The 24,867-nt window shown below is 42.6% G+C and overlaps 3 protein-coding genes across 4 annotated transcripts; 1 reads left to right on the top strand and 2 right to left on the bottom strand.

Moving 5' to 3' along the window:
- Positions 1 to 1,836: 1,836 nt before the first annotated feature.
- On the top strand, positions 1,837 to 7,745 carry LOC122835928. Its single transcript, XM_044125418.1, has 3 exons — positions 1,837 to 2,886; positions 3,400 to 3,463; positions 6,961 to 7,745. The coding sequence occupies exons 1-3, from the start codon at positions 1,924 to 1,926 to the stop codon at positions 7,299 to 7,301; spliced, it is 1,368 nt and encodes a 455-aa protein (XP_043981353.1). The 5' UTR covers positions 1,837 to 1,923; the 3' UTR covers positions 7,302 to 7,745.
- A 1,551-nt stretch (positions 7,746 to 9,296) lies between these two features.
- On the bottom strand, positions 9,297 to 14,088 carry tmem168b (transmembrane protein 168b). Its single transcript, XM_044125394.1, has 4 exons — positions 12,576 to 14,088; positions 11,557 to 11,699; positions 11,194 to 11,468; positions 9,297 to 10,550 (listed from the first exon to the last, which is right to left on the bottom strand). The coding sequence occupies exons 1-4, from the start codon at positions 13,710 to 13,712 to the stop codon at positions 10,003 to 10,005; spliced, it is 2,103 nt and encodes a 700-aa protein (XP_043981329.1). The 5' UTR covers positions 13,713 to 14,088; the 3' UTR covers positions 9,297 to 10,002.
- A 716-nt stretch (positions 14,089 to 14,804) lies between these two features.
- bmt2 (base methyltransferase of 25S rRNA 2 homolog) lies at positions 14,805 to 24,149 on the bottom strand. 2 transcript variants are annotated; one of them, XM_044125393.1, is made up of 6 exons: positions 23,829 to 24,149; positions 19,641 to 19,782; positions 19,242 to 19,355; positions 17,935 to 18,049; positions 17,327 to 17,655; positions 14,805 to 17,217 (listed from the first exon to the last, which is right to left on the bottom strand). In XM_044125393.1, exons 1-6 carry the CDS (start codon positions 23,986 to 23,988, stop codon positions 17,004 to 17,006), a joined length of 1,074 nt encoding a protein of 357 aa, XP_043981328.1. In that variant the 5' UTR covers positions 23,989 to 24,149; the 3' UTR covers positions 14,805 to 17,003. The 2 variants fall into 2 exon arrangements, with proteins under 2 accessions (XP_043981328.1, XP_043981327.1); XM_044125392.1 differs by having other exon boundaries at positions 14,805 to 17,655.
- Between the last annotated feature and the right edge of the window lie 718 nt (positions 24,150 to 24,867).

The following is a 24,867-nucleotide window of genomic DNA, read 5'->3' as shown; positions in this document are numbered from 1 at the left end:
GTCTTCCCACACAGAAGACGTCTTTTCTTCCCACACAGAAGAAATCTCTTATTCTCTTTTCACTTATATTTCGTCCCAGGAACAGATCGCGATCACTTTAAACCTTAATTTTCTCTGTTCCTATGATGGCCAGTTATCACCACTTTTTGTGTTTCTTTAACGGGCACAGACTGGCTACGCGTTCTTTTTAGAGATTCGCTAAATCTCAGGGCTAAAACCGACAAAACCCAGCGTTTACCTTCCGCCGCGTCCGACGAAAAGGTGAGATCGCCACTTCTCGCGGACAGCCAGTCGCCAAACTTTTTTTGTTATATTTTATTATTTTTATATTTTTATTTGATTTTGTTTTTAATTAACTTCCTATGAATATGAGAGACTTTGACTAACAAACGGAAGCACCACAAACGCCAGTACGAACGCACACACACACACCGACAAATCAGCTTACTCCGTTAACCCCACAGAAATTACTACGTCTGATATTTAACTTTAGGCAGCCCCACAACAGACAGTGCAAATGCGTTCAAGGAAAAAGTTTCCTTACTAGATTTTTTGGGCCCAACGCTGTTACACTGTCCGGCCAGGCCGCAGCAGCCCAAACGGCTGGCCAAATCTGCACAACTCTGCACGTGTGTCAACATGCAACCATCCTCTACGCTACCAAGTTGTTGAACCAAATATACTATCGATGAATCGGAAGCATGTGATCACACGTGCAGAAAATCAGCCGACACAAATAATCAGACTTTACTTATTTTATTCTTTTTAGCGCTAAAAAGAAAGAGACGCTTACCCTCACAGGCTAATTGGTTGTGACGTGAATACACCGGGATTAAACAGCATCTGATCAAAAACGGACGATCCATTCTTTATATCTAAGACACGCCTTATTGGTCGTCTGATGAACTACGTCAGCTAAGGAATGTTATGATATCATGGTGTCAGCTTAAGTTTCACTTCTACTGAAAGCCTTTTGTTTGAAAGTGAAACATGCAAGGTCAAGTTCCATTCCTCCAAAAGCTCTCTGTGCATAAATGAAACATACTATGTGTGAAATACAGCTGTATGTGCATGAGTACACGTGCAACCCTGGATAAGCGTCTCAACAATATATATATATATATATATATATATATATATGTGTGTAGGTATATATATGTACATATATATATATGTACATATATATACATATATATGTTTAAACACACACACACATATATATATATACTGTAGATCAGTCGGTTTAACAACTCATGAAGTCGATCTGGGCCTGCGACTTCTTCATTTGTTGAATGAATAGCATAACAGAGGTGGACTGACGTCCCGCATTATTCTTTCACATGAAATGGCAAAACGTCACTTAATCACAGCGTTTCGTGTGAAGTAAATGCAAATATGTTGTAAATGTGACTAATCACATTATTATTGTGGTGTTTCACAAGCCAAGCCCAGCACTAATTACCACCAGACTTGTCAAATCAAGAAATTTACTAAAACAAACAAATCTATCTGGTGACATGAAATAAGACTTTTCAAAGAGCTTCATGCCTCGCAAAGTCTAATGGACAGTGAGGTTCTGTGGTCTTAGATGTGTACCAAAAAAGTTGCTCCCACTATTTTCTAGAAACAGTCCTTCCTGATGGAGTCTGATCATTTCCTGATGTTTTACCACAAGTATGGAAAACCACAAATGCAAAAATTAAATCATACACAAATCTATTAATCTCTTTACATTAAATAAATTAAAAAATATTGATTTTTATTTAAGTATTTATGACAGCTTGAGTCATGGAAAACTGACCTGATCGTTTCCATAGCAACGATCAGACGCAGACATTGCACCAGAAGTCCAGTGACCTCACTAATGAGGTCATAGATGACATCATGTACATCACAGTAGATCAAAGAAGTTCTGATGCTTGAATGCTTGAATCTCAGAGCATCAGTCAGATCCAGACGGTTCTTGGAGGTTCAGATTTGTGTGTAGCAACAATGTTTGGTGTTTCAAAAGCGTTCGTTCCCTTGTTTATCCCACTTGGTTGGGGCCTGGGATATGCTGTGACCACGGGGTTGAAGAAAGTTTTTGATCATTGCTTTCCAGGAAAGGATTCAAATGAAGGTTACCATCGGGAGGAAGAAGACGACTTGTTTTGGAAAGGTCTTCCAACCGACACCCAAGAACAAACCGACCCGGCTGGGAAGGTTTGTTCTGAAAAGGCGACAGAGGTTTGTGGGACCACAGACTCTCACCCAACAAGGACTGGACTAGAAAGTACAGAGGACAAGGGTACTGTCTCTGGGCAAACCGACCCGGCTGGGGAGGTTGTCTCTGAACACCCGACCAATGTCTGTGGGACCACAGACATTGGTGTGACAGAGACGGTACGAGACAGTACCAAGGACAATCGTACTGTCTTTGAGCAAACTGACCCGGCTGGGGAAGTTTGCTCAAAGACAACTGTACACCAGGAGGGTGAGAGAACGGTCGCAGAGAAATCTGACCCGGCTGGGGAGGATTTGTCTGTGGCTGACCTCGCAGCCAAAGCTCTGGCGGAGGTAACAGCAGAAGCTTTGGTTTCGTGGGTTCCAGCTCTGTCCTTTCCAAAGTGCTCTACTCTCAAGAGCACTTTTACAAGCGACGTTCCAATTCCACGTTCCCCGGATGGGGAACGTATCTCAGAAGACGATGGACTGATGAATTTGTCAAAGAAACCCACTCTACATGCAAGGATCACCGTTGCCTTGGAGGTTAACATTTCTCTGGATGTTCAAGCAGAACACAGAGTTGGCTTGGATCTCCCAGATACAGGCAGGACAGCAACTGCAGGAAACGGACAGACGGAGGAGAACTTCTTCAAGTTCTCCAACGAGCTCCAGAACAGCTGGGTGAGTGCTGCCTTCCAGAGCATCCTGAACCTGAGCGTCACCAGCAGGTGTCTCGCTCAGGAAAGGGTATTTCTGGAGGCATCGTCCATCCCGGTGTGCGCGAGTCTCATCCTCTCGGCTGTCTCAGAACCCCGCAAACATTTTTGTCAGAAAGACCTCTCCCCGGTTCTGATGGAGCTGAAGGAGAAGGAGCTGCCGTCAGACGTGGGAGGGGACTATGACGTAAAATGTTTGCTGGAGTCCATGTTGGTCTGGTTGGATTCCTTTGGAGGAGACACGGATAAAGAGTTATACAACCAAAACTCTTGCTCCAACTGTGGGACCACAGACCTTGAGCTACTGAGCAACGGCCCCCTGGTTGCCCTTCCACCGGCAACTTATCCAACTGACATAGCTGATCTTTTTAACAGTTGGTTGGATTTGGGGGGCAGACGTTGCTGTTCGGGTTGCGGGTCAGCCTTGGAGAAGAAACACTACATAACAGATAACAATGTGCTGGTGTTTTTTCTCCAGAGGCAGACCAGGATTCACCCTGTGGTAGCCAATCGGACCATGGACGTTCCTGCGGATTGTGAAGGTGGAAGTGAGAGGTACCACCTGTCCTCCGTTATCTGTGGAGATTTAAAGCCGGCTCAGTTCCACTCCTATTTGATAAAAGGAGAACAAACCGTTAAGGCTGACGACGAGCATGTCTTCACTGCAGACAGCGACTGCAGTGAAGACATGTCTCAAAATTCACTAATCTACATATATGAGAAGGTCAGAAACGATGAGACAACGGATACTACAGTTTCTCCAGCCCCTCCTCTGGAAGGTGATAAAGGAGCCTTTGGAGAGGAGCCAAAATTATTAAATTATGAAGAAGACAAAATTATTGAAGACCTAATTAGTTACTATCTTGAGGCTGGAGAACTGTGATTGGGACCAAAAGATGTCTGACTTAAATGTCTGGAACAAAAAGGGTAAAAAGTTTTGACAGGTTTCTCTCCGGGCGCTCCGGCTTCCTGCCACAGTCTGAAATCACGGCTCCGTAGTTTATTGGTCTCTAAATTCTGTTCGTGTGATTAAAAAGTTTATTTTTGTGACTAAAACCGTTCCCTGGGTTTGAATCCCTACCTGGGTTCTTCTGTCTTGGTGGGTTTGCATGTTCTCCAAGTGCATTAGTGGGTTCTCTCCGGGTTCTCCAGCTTCCCCCCATAGTCCAAAAAGAAAGCTGACCTTTGCCCCATGTCTTCTCTCCTCTCTTTTGTTTAAAGTAGTTTCAGCTACTAGAGCCAAAACTACTTTGAGCAAATGTCAAGAATACATTTTGCAATTAAATTTCATAAATATCAAAAGGTAGTTTCCAGTTAGCAGGTTTCTCTCCGGGCGCTCCGGCTTCCTGCCACAGTCAGAAATCATGACTGTTTAGTTAATTGGTCTCTAAATTATCCTTAAGCATAAATACAAACATTAATTAGTGAATAAAATATAAAACTATATATATGTGTATATATATATATATATATATATATATATGTATATGTACATATATGTATATATGTGCATATATGTATATGTACATATATATATGTATATGTACATATATATATGTATATATACATATATATATGTATATATATGTATATATATATATATATATATGTATATGTACATATATATATGTATATGTACATATATATATATATATGTACATATATATATATATGTATATATATATATATATGTACATATATGTATATGTACATATATATGTACATGTATACATATATGTACATATATACATATATGTACATATATATACATATATATGTTTAAACACAAACACACATATATATATATACTGTAGATCAGTCGGTTTAACATCTCATGAAGTCGATCTGGGCCTGCGACTTCTTCATTTGTTGAATGAATAGCATAACAGAGGTGGACTGACGTCCCGCATTATTCTTTCACATGAAATGGCAAAACGTCACTTAATCACAGCGTTTCGTGTGAAGTAAATGCAAATATGTTGTAAATGTGACTAATCACATTATTATTGTGGTGTTTCACAAGCCAAGCCCAGCACTAATTACCACCAGACTTGTCAAATCAAGAAATTTACTAAAACAAACAAATCTATCTGGTGACATTAAATAAGACTTTTCAAAAAGCTTCACGCCTCGCAAAGTCTAATGGACAGTGAGGTTCTGTGGTCTTAGATGTGTACCAAAAAAGTTGCTCCCACTATTTTCTAGAAACAGTCCTTCCTGATGGAGTCTGATCATTTCCTGATGTTTTACCACAAGTATGGAAAACCACAAATGCAAAAATTAAATCATACACAAATCTATTAATCTCTTTACATTAAATAAATTAAAAAATATTGATTTTTATTTAAGTATTTATGACAGCTTGAGTCATGGAAAACTGACCTGATCGTTTCCATAGCAACGATCAGAAGAGAGACATTGCACCAGAAGTCCAGTGACCTCACTAATGAGGTCATAGATGACATCATGTACATCACAGTAGATCAAAGAAGTTCTGATGCTTGAATGCTTGAATCTCAGAGTATCAGTCAGATCCAGACGGTTCTTGGAGGTTCAGATTTGTGTGTAGCAACAATGTTTGGTGTTTCAAAAGCGTTCGTTCCCTTGTTTATCCCACTTGGTTGGGGCCTGGGATATGCTGTGACCACGGGGTTGAAGAAAGTTTTTGATCATTGCTTTCCAGGAAAGGATTCAAATGAAGGTTACCATCGGGAGGAAGAAGACGACTTGTTTTGGAAAGGTCTTCCAACCGACACCCAAGAACAAACCGACCCGGCTGGGAAGGTTTGTTCTGAAAAGGCGACAGAGGTTTGTGGGACCACAGACTCTCACCCAACAAGGACTGGACTAGAAAGTACAGAGGACAAGGGTACTGTCTCTGGGCAAACCGACCCGGCTGGGGAGGTTTTCTCTGAACACCCGACCAATGTCTGTGGGACCACAGACATTGGTGTGACAGAGACGGTACGAGACAGTACCAAGGACAATCGTACTGTCTTTGAGCAAACTGACCCGGCTGGGGAAGTTTGCTCAAAGACAACTGTACACCAGGAGGGTGAGAGAACGGTCGCAGAGAAATCTGACCCGGCTGGGGAGGATTTGTCTGTGGCTGACCTCGCAGCCAAAGCTCTGGCGGAGGTAACAGCAGAAGCTTTGGTCTCATGGGTTCCAGCTCTGTCCTTTCCAAAGTGCTCTACTCTCAAGAGCACTTTTACAAGCGACGTTCCAATTCCACGTTCCCCGAATGGGGAACGTATCTCAGAAGAAGATGGAGTGATGAATTTTTCAAAGAAACCCACTCTACATGCAAGGATCACCGTTGGCTTGGAGGTTAACATTTCTCCGGATGTTGAAGCAGAACACAGAGTTGGCTTGGATCTCCCAGATACAGGCAGGACAGCAACTGCAGGAAACGGACAGACGGAGGAGAACTTCTTCAAGTTCTCCAACGAGCTCCAGAACAGCTGGGTGAGTGCTGCCTTCCAGAGCATCCTGAACCTGAGCGTCACCAACAGGTGTCTTGCTCAGGAAAGGGTATTTCTGGAGGCATCGTCCATCCCGGTGTGCGCGAGTCTCATCCTCTCGGCTGTCCGTAACCCCGGCAAACATTTTTGTCAGAAAGACCTCTCCCCGGTTCTGATGGAGCTGAAGGAGAAGGAGCTGCCGTCAGACGTTGGAGGGGACTATGACGTAAAATGTTTGCTGGAGTCCATGTTGGTCTGGTTGGATTCCTTTGGAGGAGACACGGATAAAGAGTTATACAGCGAAAACTCTTGCTCCAACTGTGGGACCACAGACCTAGAGCTACTGAGCAACGGCCCCCTGGTTGCCCTTCCACCGGCAACTTATCCAACTGACATAGCTGATCTTTTTAACAGTTGGTTGGATTTGGGGGGCAGACGTTGCTGTTCGGGTTGCGGGTCAGCCTTGGAGAAGAAACACTACATAACAGATAACAATGTGCTGGTGTTTTTTCTCCAGAGGCAGACCAGGATTCACCCTGTGGTAGCCAATCGGACCATGGACCTGGATTGTGAAGGTGGAAGTGAGAGGTACCACCTGTCCTCCGTTATCTGTGGAGATTTAAAGCCGGCTCAGTTCCACTCCTATTTGATCAAAGGAGAACAAACTATTAAGGCTGACGACGAGCATGTCTTCACTGCAGACAGCGACTGCAGTGAAGACATGTCTCAAAATTCACTAATCTACATATATGAGAAGGTCAGAAACGATGAGACAACGGATACTACAGTTTCTCCAGCCCCTCCTCTGGAAGGTGATAAAGGAGCCTTTGGAGAGGAGCCAAAATTATTAAATTATGAAGAAGACAAAATTATTGAAGACCTAATTAGTTACTATCTTGAGGCTGGAGAACTGTGATTGGGACCAAAAGATGTTTGACTTAAATGTCTGGAACAAAAAGGGTAAAAAGTTTTGACAGGTTTCTCTCCGGGCGCTCCGGCTTCCTGCCACAGTCTGAAATCACGGCTCCGTAGTTTATAGGTCTCTAAATTCTGTTCGTGTGATTAAAAAGTTTATTTTTGTGACTAAAACCGTTCCCTGGGTTTGAATCCCTACCTGGGTTCTTCTGTCTTGGTGGGTTTGCATGTTCTCCAAGTGCATTAGTGGGTTCTCTCCGGGTTCTCCAGCTTCCCCCCATAGTCCAAAAAGATGACTAGCTGACCTTTGCCCCATGTCTTCTCTCCTCTCTTTTGTTTAAAGTAGTTTCAGCTACTAGAGCCAAAACTACTTTGAGCAAATGTCAAGAATACATTTTGCAATAAAATTTCATAAATTTCAATAGGTAGTTTCCAGTTAGCAGGTTTTTCTCCGGGCGCTCCGGCTTCCTGCCACAGTCATAAATCATGACTGTTTAGTTAATTGGTCTCTAAATTATCCTTAGGCATAAATACAAACATTAATTAGTGAATAAAATATAAAACTATATATATATATATATATATATATATATATACACACATATATATATATATACACATATATACATATATATATACACATATATATATATATATATATATATATATATATACACATATATATATATATATATATATATATATATACACATATATATATATATATATACTGTAGATCAGTCGGTTTAACAACTCATGAAGTCGATCTGGGCCTGCGACTTCTTCATTTGTTGAATGAATAGCATAACAGAGGTGGACTGACGTCCCTCATTATTCTTTCACATGAAATGGCAAAACGTCACTTAATCACAGCGTTTCGTGTGAAGTAAACGCAAATATGTTGTAAATGTGACTAATCACATTATTATTACGGTGTTTCACAAACCAAGCCCAGCACTAATTACTACCAGACTTGTCAAATCAAGAAATTTACTAAAACAAACAAATCTATGAAGCGATTCGCTTTTAGCTGCATCTTCCAGAATGACGTGAAATAATATCAATGTGGTTGGGGATCATAAGCCGGAAAAGGGTAGACTGCCTTCTCCGCGTCAGAGGGTTTGTCCTGCCCCGAGTGGAGGAGTTCAAGAATCTCTGGATCTTGTTCACGAATGAGGGAAGAAGTGACCCGGAGATCGACAGGTGGATTGGCGCAGCGTCTGCCGTCAAGCGGGCGTTGTACCGGTTTGTCGTGGTGAAGAGAGAGCTGAGCCAAAAAGCGAAACTCTCGATTTACCGGTCGATCTACATTCCCACCCTCATCTATAACTGAACTATCTCTTCACTAGATAAGCAGCCTGTTGAGCTTCTTTGTTTTATTCCAGGAAACTTACTGGACGGTTTCAGGAAATAAAGCGAGTCGTCACATGTGCTAAATACTGCTCTTCCGCATTTTGTCATGTTAAAACCAAAACTTTAATGGACTTTAGGGGGCATATTTTTTAATAACAAAGTTATGTGTAGTTGAAAAATCAAAGGTAAAAAATATGTTTTAATTTTTGCAAAGATCTGAAAAGTGTGGCATGCACATGTCCCACAGCACCATGGTGCCACCAGGTTTTATCTTGGAAATTGGGTGTTCAAGGCAATGAGCGACGTTGCATTGTTTAGCACACGGTTACATCAGTAGCCACAAGTGTGTGATATCTAGCACATCATTACTTATGGAGTACCACAAGGTTTAGTGATCGGCCCAATTCAATTTTTAAATATATATATATATATACACTTTAGTTTTTAATCTGCCATGTATGATAAACTGATGAGGATTAACATCCTTCCACAACTTTAACATTTAACACTTCTTTTAGCATTTTAACAGCTGATATGTTCTATTAAATAAAATCCATTGATGTTTACAATTGAAACATAATTAAAATCTGAAAAACTTTAAAGGATGTGAATTCTTTGGCAAGAAAGAATCATTTTAACGCAGTTAAATTCCACTTATTTTATTGCATAGTGTAATCAATCTTTCACCAATCCTCACCATTAATCACTTTCAAACCTTTCATTGATTCTAAAAAAAAAATAAAATAAATTGCATAGCCTAAAAAACTAATATCCAGAAAGAATATTACATCTTCCTCTGGTTTATTAGAAGTACTGCATCTCTCATTATAGTGCTACCTGAAGAAGCTGGAGTGGGTTTAGGAAATCCTTCTTAAAAATAGTAGAAAACATTCTTAGGGACACAAAGCAGCAACCTGAGCATTTCAGAAGCTATAGGTATGAAAAAAAAGACATCAAAAAGAATAAGGATCATTTCTTTGAGCGTAGCATTCGGTTAAAAACTCATGTAGCCGAGTCACTTTGGTTCAAGATTAAAAAATAGCAGAGCAGGTCTTACATTTTTTGGATAAAAGGCAACATGTGAAGCAAAACAATCCAAGGCGGAGTCGGATTTAATAGGAGAAAATGTGCAAAACGGTGAGCTCAGGCTCATCTGGGAGCAACGAGTTCAATCTCACTGACCAACCTTTTGTTCTAAAAATATATATATATAAAAATCTGACATTTAAAAGAACTTAAAAAAAATCTAAATGGCTAACATTATTTTTTCAGTAACTAACAGGGTGCTGGTTTGGTGACGAGTAGCTGCCACATCAGTGAGATAAATAACAGCAGCTTCTGATTGGTCCCTATGATGTGACCAGTTTGAAGCCCTGCTGGGTGTCCAGGACAGCTGGTGGGAACCAGTTCAGCCTGATTCTCCTCAGGTACCGCAGGAGGAAGTTGCTTTCCCCCAGCAGGTTGAGGCCGCCGCACCACACCGCCAGCTGCACCACCGGGTAGGTCACCCGGGGGAAGTACATGCTCCAGTGGTTGGTGACGTCGCTTCCTGTTGGCAGGTGCAGAGTGTAGTCGCTCCAGTGCCCGGAGACGCCGTAGGCGGCCGAGACGACCCGGCCCCTCTCGGACCAGCGGATGCCGCTGTTGGGGTTGCAGTTGTACTCCACCCACTGAGCGGTGAAGTCCCCGAGCTGCGGGGCCTCCCGCCGCTCCGCAACGCCGGCCCGTTCGAGCGACGCGCCCTGCACGGCCACGTACAGCCCGTTCACGCGCCGGACGTCTTTCACCCAGGGCAGCGAGTGGTCGCAGTCCAGCACGACGATGAGGCGGGAGCAGAACCCTCCGTTCTTCTCCCTCCACCACTCCAAGAGCTGATCCAGGCGGAGGACGTCGCCACCTAAGCAAAGGCACAAAACCAGATTAGAAATCCGTCGGAGATCTCGGGGCATCTGCAGGTTTCAGAAAGCCAAACGTAAGAATTTCTAAGGCCTTAATAATGCCGCCTTGCATGTAATTTAAGACCAAAAAACGATAGGTTGGGCGATCCTGCTGTATCAAAGTTTCTGCAGGTTTCACCAACTCAAATTTAAGCCCCTCTGAAGATTATTTTGAACCTGTATCATGACAAATCTACAGTAGAAAAATTGTGTTTTATAGAGTAGCATGAAGCGTTTTTTTGCCCAGGATTCACTAGCATTGTACACTTTGGGAACAGAAATGAGCCAGTGGTGAACACAAGTCGTCCAGCCAACTGGCCATAAAATACACTGAAATAATAGATGCAAAAAAAAAAGCTACGTAGTTATGATGAAATGCAGTTACTGTGGGTTAGCTTGCAAGCATATATTAGCTAGCCACTGAGGCTAGTTAGCGGTAGCCTCAACTGCCTCAAGTCACAGAACGCAGTGAAGATGTCTGAATTTGAGACATTTTAAGGCTTTAATTTCAGATGACTGAGTGTATAATTGTGTAAGGATGTGCAGACACCCTGTGTCTTTCAGAAAGCAGATGAAGACCGTTCAGTTTGAAGGACGTCCCACCTGCCAGGGCCCACTCTCCGCTAGGGTGCGTGTGGCCGCTGTAGAAGATCACGTATGTGTCGTGGCGAGGCCCGTCTGTTGTGCGGAGCTCCAAGAAAGACTTGATCTTCGCCTGCAGGGTCTCCAGGGTGATGCCGCTGGTGGAGTAGTCGCAACCGTAGTTTTCGATCAGGTGGCAGGCGAAGAAACGCTGCACGCTGCTCAGCATGCCGGTGGAGCGCTTGTTCAGCTCCTGCACCTGGTCTGGCGGCAGCAGCAGGGGCTGGCCGTCGGGACTGACGGACCCAAACGGAAACGGGTTAGAAATTTAGTGGGCCTTGCCGTTAAAACTAAGCGGTTTGGTTCTTTGCAGCCCCCACATACCTGCAGAAGTTGGTGGGGATGACCACAGCATAGCCCACGCAGGTCCCACCCAGACTGTTCCCGAGCTCATAGAAGAGTCCGTGGAGCAGACACTCAAAGGGCAGGATGAGCAGAAACGTACTAATGAAGATACTGCTGGCCTCCTGCCGACGTGTCACACAAAGCAAACGTGAACACTCAGCTCTGCCTTTTAGGACACAAAGGTAGAGGTGTGCGATACAGAATAATTTTAAAATCCGTCTGATGCCAAGTAAAGAACCTATAACAGCGATAGATACATTTTTTTTTTTTAAGGTTTTTTTATCAAACTTCAAAACTTTAGTTGTCTTTGTGATTCATACTTTCAATTATTTTTGCATAAACCTAGGACAGAATTTGGACAAAGATGAGAGGTATCTAAAAAAAATACAGGACTAAGCTTAAGGAGGGCTGGGCATACATTTATCATAAGAATCTTGATTCATCATTCTCCTGATAATTTCCAATTAATATTTATTTTTTAAGAAAACAAAACTGTAATGCCACTGGAATGTTTTTACTATTGTATTGAAAATATGATGAAATGCAGTTACTGTGGGCAGTTTAATGATATAAGTCACATTAACGTGACCGATGGCCTAAAGAAGCGTATTGGAAATGGAAATGTTTTTCAAAAGCAGTATTTGTGTTTGTGGTCCTATGACTGCTGTGCCATGTGTCAGTTACCTTCAAAAGAAGCAATAAACATTGTCATTTTTGTTATAATAGCATCACAGAATATCACAATAATACTTGAATCCCTATTAATGCTATTTTTTTCTAAATAAAAAGAACAATTTATCATTATTGAGCAAATTTTAAAAAAGAAATTGCGGTAGAGGTGAAAAACTACAATACAACAAAAATGAATTGGATTCTGAAACTAAAGTATCGATCTTAGCATCAACACGCTAGTATCATAGATACTGATACCGACTTGGTATGATATTATTAATATTTTTGGATCACTTTGCCAGTCTCTAATGAATTATTGTTCCTACCTGCCAGCTAAAAGCAGCCACAGCAACAGTGGACACCAGAGCGAAGAACACCAGGGCTGCGGAAATGAGGCAGAAGTGCCTCATGCCCTTCGACGCCATGATCTTCTCCAGGCTCGAGTCCTCTGGGCCCTGCGTCCAACACAGTCTCTGGCAGTCACTGAGCTTGTTGTGAAAGCCCCACACACTGATCACCAACACCATGTGGCAGATGGACCAGAAGAACACGCACACCACAATGCCCGGGATCACCAGGTACCACTGGTCCAAGTCCCGGGACTTCTGAGCCGCTACGGCGACGAAGGCCACCTCGATCGCCAGCAGGGGCAGGAGGGTCAGGCGGCGCCTCAGACCGCTGGACACCAGGATGGGCCGCCAGCGCTCGATGACGGAAAGCCCGCTGAAGTGGAAGTCTAGCAGAGGGTCGCAGATGAGCTGGCCGAAGAAGCAGGCGAGAGAGAACGGGTTGGGGTCGATGCTCAAGGACTTCAAGAAGAATCTCCCGGTGATGGCTGTGAAGCAGGCGAAGTTGGGGAAGGCCAGGAAAGCCTTGGTCCGCAGGGTGATCATGACCGCACCGAGAGCCACGACCAGCACCGTGACGCTCAGGGACTCCTTGATGAGGAGCGCCGTGCTGGCTGCCGCGAAGCCGACCAGCTCCAGGCGCTCCGCGGAGGTGATGAAGGCGGGTCGGTACCGGGTGCAGCCCAGCAGCCGCTCCAGCAGCGACCACAACGTCCTCAGAGCCACGCTGGACAGCAGCAGGTAGTTGGCCGCGCGCTCCTTGACGTCGGCCTCCAGGCCGGGCGGGTTGACGAAGCTCAGGAGACCCAACAGGAAGCCGAACCACAGGTGGAGGAGACTCTGGCTGAACCGCTCCATGTCGAAGAAGTAGTACAGCACGCAGGCTGCTACGAGGACCAGCAGGGCCAGGATAAGCACTACAAGAACGATGAACTCCGCCGTTCCGACCCAGCGCGTGTAGAGACCCAAACTCAGGCCCAAGAGCAGGTTCAGACCGGACAGGTACCCGAGCCACCGGACCGACGACCACATGCTCACCTCCCCGTTGACCTCCTCCAGCCGGGTCATGGCTGCTTGGAGGCAATGGCTTAAACAGTACCGAAGAAAACGAAGCATTTTGAGATAATTTCCCCCCGTTTTAACGTAAAACCCCCCGTAAATTTTACGATTTAAACTTTGTTAAAATCCCGCGAGAGCACAGACTCCAGGTTAGCTGGAGGACTTGTTGAGGTAAAACACCAACAGCAGAGCGGCTAACGCAAAGCCGTCACGCTCACGAGTTTACATTTCTAACTTAATGTTTCAGTTCATCTGATATCCAGTAAAGTCAGAAGAGCTAGCGGATACAACTCCGAGAAATAAGCCAAGAGAAGTGCGAGAAGCATAGTAGTTGAAAAAGTTGGTCCCATATAAACTTCAGTCAGATGACAACCGCCATGATTGTTTGCTCAGTATGGCAAGCGCTGAGGGTAAAACAAAAAAGTCGCATACGCCAACATTTCAATTAAGGGTGATGTTTCAGTGTTAAGAGTAGCTGAACATTATTTTCGATAATTTGACGATAGTAAATGTCAATTTAAATATTTAAAATGTCGTTGGGTTGACTAACTAGACTGCTTTACAATTGTTTTGACTAAGTAGTTTCACATTAGATTCATAGTTTCCTGCAAATAAATGTAGTTTTTAACACTTTTGCCGTTTGTCACGTAACAAAAACAAACCCATGTCAACCCTGCACAAAGTAGAGAATGAGTATGTAGTGGAAGCAAAATGGTGTATGGTTTTTAAAATGTGTTCAAAGAAGTGTAAAAATATTTTTTGTCAATTTATAATGTCGCTTGATTCAATACGTGACGATGGCGTTTCAGTGCAAATATAAGTGTTTTCCCATCATTCTGTTGCAGCACAGCTCAAACTCGGGCAGACAAGATGGAGTGTAGCTGTAAATATTATTTTCATTATTTCTACCACTAATTCTCAGAGAATTGATGGCAGGTCTTTGGCTCCAGACTGGGCCAATCTAATATTTTTATGAGCTTTGCCATCTTTTTAAAGGTTTGCCTTATCAACTAACCTGTCTAATGTGTACCTCCGTCTTCCTGATGCTTATTTGTTCACTAAATGTTCTCTAATAAACCTCTGAGGCATAAATTGTGCAAAAGCTTTTGAATATTTCCAAGAAAACTCACATAGACGTAATTGTTTTTAAGTCATTTATAAAACAGTAATACATCCATTCTCTAAGCACACATTGTTCTGTATCTTTGTAAGTGTTGATAATGACAATGAACCATGCAAATAGGCCAGAAGCAAACACTGGAAGACACTTCACAAACACACTTCAAAGTACTTTGAATATGTGCAGTCAATATGTTTTTTTTCATTCAGAAGAATCTTGAAAAAATAAAATCATACAGCATTGAGAACATTGGACTGCACCAAAAACCTTTTTTTTCTGATCCCTTAAAATTATTATTATTATTATTTTTTTTTTTAAAAAAGAGAGAGAGACAGAGAGAGAACTAAATTATTTTGTGTGCAGTTTGGCCAAAGAATTGTCACAATCGGCCCAAGGCACCTTCATATTAATGGTTGTGTTGTCTGGGCCTGTTGTCCCTTAGGAAACGCTCCCCCTGAGGAAAACGCTTACATTTCAGCACCTTTTGGGATGAATCCTAAAAGTGCCACTCACAACATCCTCATTCACACACACACGAACCCGAGCATACTCTCAGGATTGGACCCGTCCAGGGGCCAGAGGGAACACATGCTAGCATTTCATCTGGTAGTGTCTTTAGCTCAAACCCCTCTGTGTGCAAAACAGGTTTATTGGCACCGCAGTAGAGACGACTTTTCCGTCTCTGGCATAATGTCAGACTGAAAACCGAAAGAATCCAACCTTTACTTTGAGTAAACATCAACATCACTGTTTGAGAACTCCAAGAAATACTGGCACTTTTGGCATTTGCCAAAGTTTTCTGGTACTTTAATGGGAAGAGAGTGAGCGACAACAGTCCAAAGGGATCGATGTAAAACAAAGGATGCTCACCGGATGGTACAAAGAAGGATTTGTGATGTTGTAAACCTGGAAACCATGTTAAAAGTGTATGGCATCATGGGTTTACTGAAAATACCAAGAGATTTGAAAGAACAAATACTCTACCAGAAAAATGAAAATGGGGCATCAATGGATCTTTAACAAGGATAATGAGCCAAATTAACCTTCTGCTGCGGTGATGTCAGAGCCCAGGCTGAAACTGTATGGAGGGCAGAACTTTTAAGGTTTCTTTTTCTTTACCACTTAACAGATATGCACAAATTAAAGGTTGGTTTTCAGTGTGAGATTATGCTGATTTTAAGGTGTTTTTTTTTTTTTTAAAAAATATTAGTAAGGGTACCAGCGACTTTGTTCCCATATGTGCAAATGTCTTGACTCATAAAGAAATGAGGAGCTTAGGTTTGGATAATTTAGGCAACCCTTTTCACATTGATATTCCAGATAAGTCGGATTAAAACCACAGATGTGCGATGCTGGAATATTATTTTTTCCCCCAGCAAATTAAAGGAACGGTGACATAACCCAGAGTTAACATTCCGACACGAAGATAAGAGGAGGAGGCGGCGAGTGCAATACCTAGAAGTCGTACCTTGTTTAACAACAGTCACATATTCACTCAAGGAAAGTAACACTAAAAGTGTCTGAAATGCTACAATTAGAAGGGTATTATAAAAGACACAGAAATAATTCAGAAGATCTCGGATTAAAAATGGTGTCACCACACTTTACACTGAACAACACAAATTTTTAGTCAAGATCTGGGCTCTTTTTTTTTTTCTTCTTCTTCTTTTAGGTTGGAAAAACCATCGGTTTAGCTGCATGACTGTGACAGAAGCGAGCGTTCCTTCCCAGTCCCTTCAGTGCAAAAATCAAGCTTCTGTCAGACTACGGGAGTTGCTGGTTTTTTTTTGGCTTTTATACAAGTAGCCTGCAACACTAGCTTATTGAAATAGAGACCAAGTGCAGAATGTAAACGGGCTGAAATGTAATTGCTGAGAGCTGATTGGTAGAGATGGACGTTAAAAACATGGGGTAAGGAGCTGGGCTATCTTCAGGGCATTCAAATTCTTATAAAAGCTTTTGTTTTGTTTTTTTAAAATCAAAATATATCCATCTTAGTGTCTGCGTGTGTCTGTGGGTGTGTGGATATGTGAAAATAATCTGTAAACTCTCTTTCCCACTGTGCAAACTGCATTATGTTTCAGTAGAAGGGTTGGGGAAATGGGAGGAGAATGCAGCAGGTTTAGATTTGGCAACGCCATAGCCGAAGGGACGAAGACGGGAGAGAAAGGCCGGTGGGGGAGTCGAGAGGTCAGGAGGGGTCAGCGGTGGGGCAGAGGGGGTGAGTGCTAGTTCTGCTTAACTCTGAAGTAAGATGGGATCCTCAAACTCGTGAAATCCTGGAACCGAGCTGCTCTGGCTCTCGCTGGAGTCGGAGTCGTACGGTGCGTCCGGCAGCTCGGCGAAGGCCCAAGCCAGCTGGTCGTCCTCGAAGTCGGAGCGCAGCGCCTGCGGCGGCAAGGCGGCGCCGCACTCCTCCTCCTCCTCGTTGGAGTTGAAGTCCTGCGGGATGTAGAGCATCTCTGGGTAGTTGCGGGACACCAAGTCGCTGGTGGTGGCCAGGGACGCCTTCCGGAAGGCGATGAGGTGCATGTGGGAGTACTTGACGTACTTGTAGCGCTTGAAGCCCAGCGACTCCACCGCCACCCGCCAGCTGCGCATCATGAGGGCGTGGCGGTTCTGGTGGGACGAGTCGGGCGTGATGATGAGCAGCAGGCCGTGCAGCTCCAGCAGTTCGTGGGCCTTCTTGCAGCAGATCCAGCGCTGGTACGGCGAGGGGAAGTAGGAGAGAAGCAGCGAGAAGACGACCACGTGGAACAGCTGCGCCGGCAGCGCGTCGATGGGGCTGCGGAGGTGGCGCAGGAAGGCGTCGACGGCGTCGCCCGCCAGCTGGAGGGGCTGCTGGAGCTGCAGGTTGAGGAAGTCGCATTTGTAGACACTCTGAAAACGAGACGCAAATCAGAGAAAGTTGTTGTGATGAAACCGACAATTACTTCATCACACTGGAAGCTGCAGGTGCAGAATGGAAAGTCTTTGATGCTTTGCTTACTGGTGACTCAGAACCTTAAAACCAGCCAACCACAGGCATGGCAACACCTGTACATGAGTCACTTCTGCTGTTTCTGCTTCGTAATGTGAGCGGGAAAGCCTCACGCAGAGATGTAAACACATCCATCTAGTTTTAGTAATCAGAAGAAAAAAAAAAAATAAAAAAAATACCTCAACTGCTGGTACTATGTCGATACCGACGGTCAGAAAGTCGTCGAACTTCAGGAAAGGGTTGAAGCAGCTGCCGACGTCCAGAAGACGAATCTTTCCCGGCTGAGATATTGAACTATGGAAGAAAAAAAAAGATGCAAGAAGCAAAAATATGTTTCATTAAACCTGAGAAATCAGTTGCTTAAAATATCCAACCTTTAGTTTGAGTCCAAACTGGAAGTGCACATGAAGTCTGCGTTCACACCAGTCTTGTTCAGTTTGCTTTAAATAAACTCTGTGTGAGAAAGTCTGGGTCGTTTGCGGAGGAGTGAATGTGCAATCGAATTTTGACGCGGACCAAAAAGCGAACTCTGGTCCATCTAAAAGCTTAAGTCTCCGTTTGACTTCATTGAATCGTGGCTTTTGTGAATGCCAAGCTGGAAGTGGACAATAACGCACGGCATTCTGGGTAAATACAACAAATGTGAGAATCTCACAGGGGTGGCAGAAAAGGCTCTGTGTTTTACCAAAGAAAAAAAAAGAAATCCTACAACCGGTAAAATCTGATGTCGCTCCATTTAACGTTTTGTTTAGAAGGAATTTGCCCTCAGTGTTTCCTTCAGTAGTTCTTGCTGCAGCGCCACCACAGGTGAGGGGTGGGGAGACGGCCTTTTAAAAGTCTTTTTTTAATTTATTTGACAGAAAATGAGGCACACCAGCAGAAAATGTAACAAATGCTGCAACTTTGGTCTCCAATCCAGTCGAGTCCGATGGATTGTCAGGTGTGAAAAAAAAAACCTTAAAGACGTTATTTTTTATTTTTGTTCCCCTGCTGTCAGTGCTTTGCACAGCCATCTTTTTCCAGTCGTACGTCACCTGATCTTCTCCTTCACAAGGTTAGGTGATTACTAGCTGCTCAATTAGACAAACTTTTATTTATTTCTTGCAATTGCTAATTTTTCTTTGGCAACGCTTTATTTGACGGGTTGTGAATAAGACTATCATGACTTTAACTTTAATAACAGAAAGCTACATAATTTTTAAAGTTTAATCAGTAATACTTTTAGAACAAATTTATGTCAGATCATGATTTCTTGGTTAATGCCAAGTTGTCATAACAAAGACATTTTGAATAATGTCACCTTTGTATTGAAAGTGTCATGATTCACCGAATGACACTTTATGACAACAGTCACAAATATTCATGAAGACTTACTCATGTTCATAACAGGTTGTTATGTCATGTTTATGACGGAGTTATGACAGTCTTATTCACAACCCGTCAGATAAAGTGTTACCTGTTATTTTTTCTTTTTACTTGAACCCACCTGGGGACGGCACCGTGTGCTTGGCCACTCAGACCCGAGGCATGTGCAGCGCTCTTTTCATCCTTTTCCAACATCCGCTTCATCCCGCCGTCCAAGAAATATTCCTGACAGACACTGAGGAAGTGAAATCAAAATCAGCAAATGTGTGCGTGTTACACAGCTTAACGTGTTACAATTTTAAAATAAAACACTAAACTTTAAGTAGTACATTTTAACAGGATGTTTGAGAAAGTGCCAGATGTTTGAGAATGCAACCCGTTCAATTTCGAGATTTGACTGAATTCCGGTCAAAGTTCAAATAAATCATAAATCAAAATGAAGCATTTGGTTGATCAATTTGCTGAACATGCAGTTTGTGGTTTCAGCTAGCTTCAAACTAAAACGCACGCTCAGTCGCACCTGCGACACCACTCGATTCGGCCCTCTCCTTCGCACTTTTGGGTCCAGTGGTTGTCGGCGAGATTCTTCATGGCGACGGCGTACTCGCTAAGCGTCTGCTCGTCCTCGCAGTGCTCGCGCCAGATCTTGTTGAAGTCGCCCACTGGAAGGAGGGAAAAGACGGCAAACAATCAACTCAGACTTTCAAAAGGAGCCGAAGTCGCCAAACATCTTTTACTGCTCGGACAAAAACAGGGTTTCAGCAGGTTTCACCGGCTGAGATCTAAGAGCATTCTGAATTTAATTTCAGATCGGCATCATAGCAGAAATGTACAAAACAAGACATACAAAACATACTTCTGAGATTAACTAAAACTCCTATGACATTATTGAAGTTGAAAACATTGATTAATGCTGCTGTTAATCTCCTTATTTGTCTTCATTGCAGCATCTGTGGCTCTCTGGCCTCTACTCCTTTTTGCTGTTCTCATTTTCAGCTGTAAATGAGAACAGCTGAAACAGCTTATCGCAACATTGTTGTGATAAAATTCTTCAACGGGTCAAACTGGTGCTTCACCATCATATTTAAAATCCCCCCCAAAAACCCTCCAACTTCAGAGTTTGTGTTGCACCACATGCTGGGGAGCAAAACGGTAAAAGTTCCTGGATCAGCTTTGTGCTTCTCACACTGCATATGGATTTCTACAGCCTTAATCCCAGTAGCAAAAACTTTTTTAATTTTTTTGCACAGAACAGATTAAAACATCGTATGGGTTGCCAACAAAAGTGAGCCAGTGAGAAAGACGAACTTCGTCCAGTCAACGGGTGATAAATTTGCATCATGATGGAGGCAAAAAAAGCTAGCTAGAGAGCAATCAAGGTTATATTAGCAGCTAGCTAGCTGCAGTCTTAATTGTCTCCAGTCAAAAAATGCAACGTCTTAGTGCGACTTAAACTTTTGCCTGACAGAAAAGTTCCACTAGAACAAAAACCCCAACATAGAATACACAAGATTTGTTAGTCCTGCCATGACAAAATTTGAGACTTGTTATTAATGCATTTAAGGCCAATTGACATTTTTTAAAAATGAATTTAAGACATTTTAAGGATGCGCTGACACCCGGACAGAGAGCAACCATTCACAGCTTACTACTCGTTTTCTTGCTCATCCACTTTCAGAACTTGAGTACTTCTTCGAAAATCATTTTTCAGGTGATTGAACCACAGAAGTTGCTTAGCCAAGATTAAAATAAAAACAAAAAACAAGTCCGCAGAACTCCCCATCAGGAGACCTTAACAGACGCCAGGAGCTCGTGGCATCCAAGCCGACGAGGGGAGAAATCCCATGACCGGGAGGATATATCTGATTTGGAAGAGAGTGGGGAAGGAGGGAGCAAGACAACAAGACGACTGGTTGTAAACAGCAGCTCTCTGAAAGCATGACTGCTGCGAGTCGATGCCAAGCCTTCTGGATCATGCTTTACTTATTAACCAATCATGAGATTTGTTAGCAGGGTGATTTAAAAAAACAAAAAAAACTAAAAACTATTCAAGTCTCATAAACAAGACATGAAGCCAAATTAAAATCCTCAGGAAACATTTAGGATTATGTCTTAAGCTAGTAAAACATAATCACTTATGTTTTACACTTTCCTTTGGTAGCCGAATTTCACTGAAGCAGGAATAATAATAATGTTTGCATAAGCAACAACAACGTCTTGGCAAACCTTGTGCTTAAAATGAAATGGCAAGATTTAGGACTCTTAGAAACAATGCAATCTAGATAGGTTCAAAAATATATATACAAACTCCAAACTCTTTGCATCGTTTGCCAGACAGCTGGCGCAGACAGATTTCTGCTCCAAGTTCGCCTGCTAACTAATTTCCCCAACATTTTGTTTTCTTTCTGTTTTGAGATTTGGGAGTAGAGAGAGGAGGGCGCACGTGTTTTCAATTTAAACGCAATCAAACATTAAAAAAAAAAAAAAAGAGAAAAAAAAACAAACAACCAGTGCAATTTGTAATCTAGTTTGTGATGTTTGCTGCTCTTAAAAAGAGTAAAATGACAGTAAATCCTGGATGTTCTTGCAAGCTGCTGCTGTTTGCCTGCAGTTGCGAGATGACTACGAGTCTTTATTCATCATCGCGAGGTAAAGATTTTCCATCTGCCATTTTGATTTCTTTTCTGCTTCTCGCCCACACAACATGTTCCTGGAAGGACGACGCATTCCCCCGGAGAGAAAAAGCGAGAGCTGGCGAAGCAGTGGCAGCGGCGAGTGCGATGTGGCTGAAAGAGAAAGTTTGAAAACGGGAGGACTTAATGACTGCAATTATTCAAGAAGATGTTGTTGAGCTGTCGGGCATGCAGAAGGCATTAGTCAATGCTGATGGGCTGGAGGAGGGTTTTTCCAAACTTCCTGTTTTTTTTTTTTTTTGCTATGAAGCTGCTGCTGATGATGATGAAAATAAAAATGCAAGCCTGTTTTTTTGGGGGGGTTTTTTGCACGCTCTTATGCACTTTCTGTACAAAACAGCAAAATTTAAGCAAAGCCGACATACAGTGATGTAGCTCCAGGTCACATTTAAACCAGTAGAAAATATCAAGTAGGTGTGAAACTACTCAAATGTCTTAATTTAATTCATTTATTTTTTTCATTTTCTCACATTAATATTACAGTGCCTTCTCCTCACTTTACGCGGCAAGCCGACAGAAAGTAGCAATTAACAGCGAGCTGGAAGAAAACGACTGGTTTTCAAAAATTTCTTACAAAAGAAAAAAAAATCTGAAAAGTGTGGCGTGCATTTGTTTTCAGCCCCCTTTCACTCTGATCCCTCGAAACATCTAGAGAAGCGAATGTTTGCAGAACAATAATTGTACCTCACGAGAAATTCAAACGTGTTTCTGACTCGCCTCTCTCTCTACCATGACACAATGTCGCTACCAGATTGTAAGCTAGTAAAAATACACACCAGGTGTGTTAGAAAGGCAATAAGGCAGACAGATTCCATTTAACTGATCAAATATAGTACTGACTTGCAGAATGTTAATGTATGACACTTGAAATAAAGCTTTCGACCAATTGCTGCCTTCAGGAAGTCATGACACAGGATGTTCTGCACTGTCTGGTTGTCAACTCCGATTGATTATATTATTTGTTTGCCAGCCAAGGTAGCTGGCAAACAAATTTTTCCCCTTTTCAAAAGAGATGGGGACGTTGGTCATAACTAAACACAGGTTGAGAGTGGGGGTTTAAACATAATGCTAAGGTACAACTCAATAGTTCACATCGCGTTTTAGAATGGTATATATATATATAATAAAGACATTAAAACCATAATTTTTCTTCCACTTGTTGGTCTATCACAAGGTATAATTTAACGTCTAGAAATTGAAGCAAGTAAGAAAACAATTGTTTTGTTTGTTTATTTTAAATTATTAAGTGAGATTAGGTGAAAGTTTTATTTGCCCACAACTGCTGACGAGGCAAATTAGGGGTGGTTTGCAGGATCTTTGTATGCCGACTAATTTTCCTTCGGTAGTCGAATGTCCCTGAAGCAGGAATTGTATATTTGACTGCAATAGTAATAATGTTTGCATAAGCAACAACCACTTGTTGGCAAACCTTGTGCTTAAAATGAAACGGCAAGATTTAGGACTCTTAGAAACGATGCCCGTCTAGATAGGTTCAAGCACAATCTGGCTTCCCGAGCATATCTTGATCTGTGGGGGGACTTAATGGGACAACTGTGGTAATCAGGCTCCGATAGATGGGAATCTTCATAAACAAATAAAAGTGCGCTGTAATAATTACACCAATGTTTACTCCGTCTACACGGTTATCTTTTATTGGCGCTAGCAGCCATTCATCTTGGCTCCTTTAATGATTTTCATGAGTAATCCATTAAGTTTTATATGGACTGGGTTTGCACCGGTAAATGACGTACTTGTACTGAGACAGACAGTGGCGAAAACAACAATAACATGTTTTTCTATTCTACATGTAATTGATTTAAAACGGCCTTGCTTGTGTAGAGCAACCAGCTGACTGTGTGTCGGCTGCAGTTTAACCCCCAACCAGCTAGCAAACTCAACAACAGCATTAAAACATGTTTACTCGCTCAAATGTAAGATAATTTAGGATTTTATATTAACTTAATAGCTCCCCTTCTGTGTTAGCGGCTACAGGCAGAGCCAGACAGCCCTCTTACCCTCTCTGTATTTCCTGCGCAGTTTCCTGTGGACGTTTTTAACCACCCCGGACAGCTTCTCCTGCACCTGCTTGCAAGGCGCTTCCCTCGGAATGGGCACACACAGCCTCCCCTGGAGGACCTCCGTCTCCCCCGTCTCGACATTGTCCCCAGGGTTCATAGCTCGGCTCCTCCGACGCTGCCTCGGAAAGACGCTTTTCCCCTTAACAAGACTTGCAACCTGACCCGGCGAAGCAGCCAAGCAACCAACAACGCGAAAGCGGATTGGTTGGCTTTGACTGATGCGGCTCAGAAATGACAGCTTGTCGTCCAATCACAGAGCTCTAGATTCGTCCTGCGGTCTGACTGTATGTCGTGAGGCATTAAAGTACGGCAGTAAATTTCATTGTTTCTACTAAGAAAGGCACAAGGCCAACAAAACAACGTAAAATATTTATGAAGTAGCACATTTTAATTCCCATTTTTCTGGTTTATAGGGATTTAAATGTGAATAAAGTTTTTTTTTCTACCACAAATTAAAAGTAATTATTTTAAAACTTTTTGTAAAATATGTGTTTTACTTGATTCACTTAGGTAAATAAATGAATCACAGGGCAACAAGCCTACTTGGAAAGAAATGCTGCAAAACAAGTCCAGACAAGTGCCCAACACAGCCACGGCGGTCAGATGACCTTTCGCAGTCCATTTAGTGACCAACTGGACTTAATGGACTTAACTTTTCACAGGAATACAGTTTCTTTCATGATAGTGCAACCACAAACCTTAAAGTATTTTATTGGGTTTTTTTTTTGTGATGGAGCAACACAAACTAGTGCATGAATATGGTTGCAGAATATTTAATACAATACCAATAGGTAAAACCCTTGAGTTACCTCATTATAAATCCATCTGACTTATGAAGGCCTCAGTTGTTTGTTAGAGAATATTAGAAAACAAACAAAAAGACCAAGAAATACAGCAGAGGTCGAGTATAGAGTTGTGGAGAAGTTTAAAGCAAGATTAGATTAACAAAAAGCTTGTTAGAGATGGCAAAAGATGT

This window comes from Gambusia affinis, linkage group LG08 (assembly GCF_019740435.1).
Source record: "Gambusia affinis linkage group LG08, SWU_Gaff_1.0, whole genome shotgun sequence".
Taxonomy (NCBI): Eukaryota; Metazoa; Chordata; class Actinopteri; order Cyprinodontiformes; family Poeciliidae; genus Gambusia; species Gambusia affinis.
The sequence above is the reverse complement of the archived record's forward strand: the minus strand, read 5'-3'. Positions and strand labels throughout refer to the sequence as shown.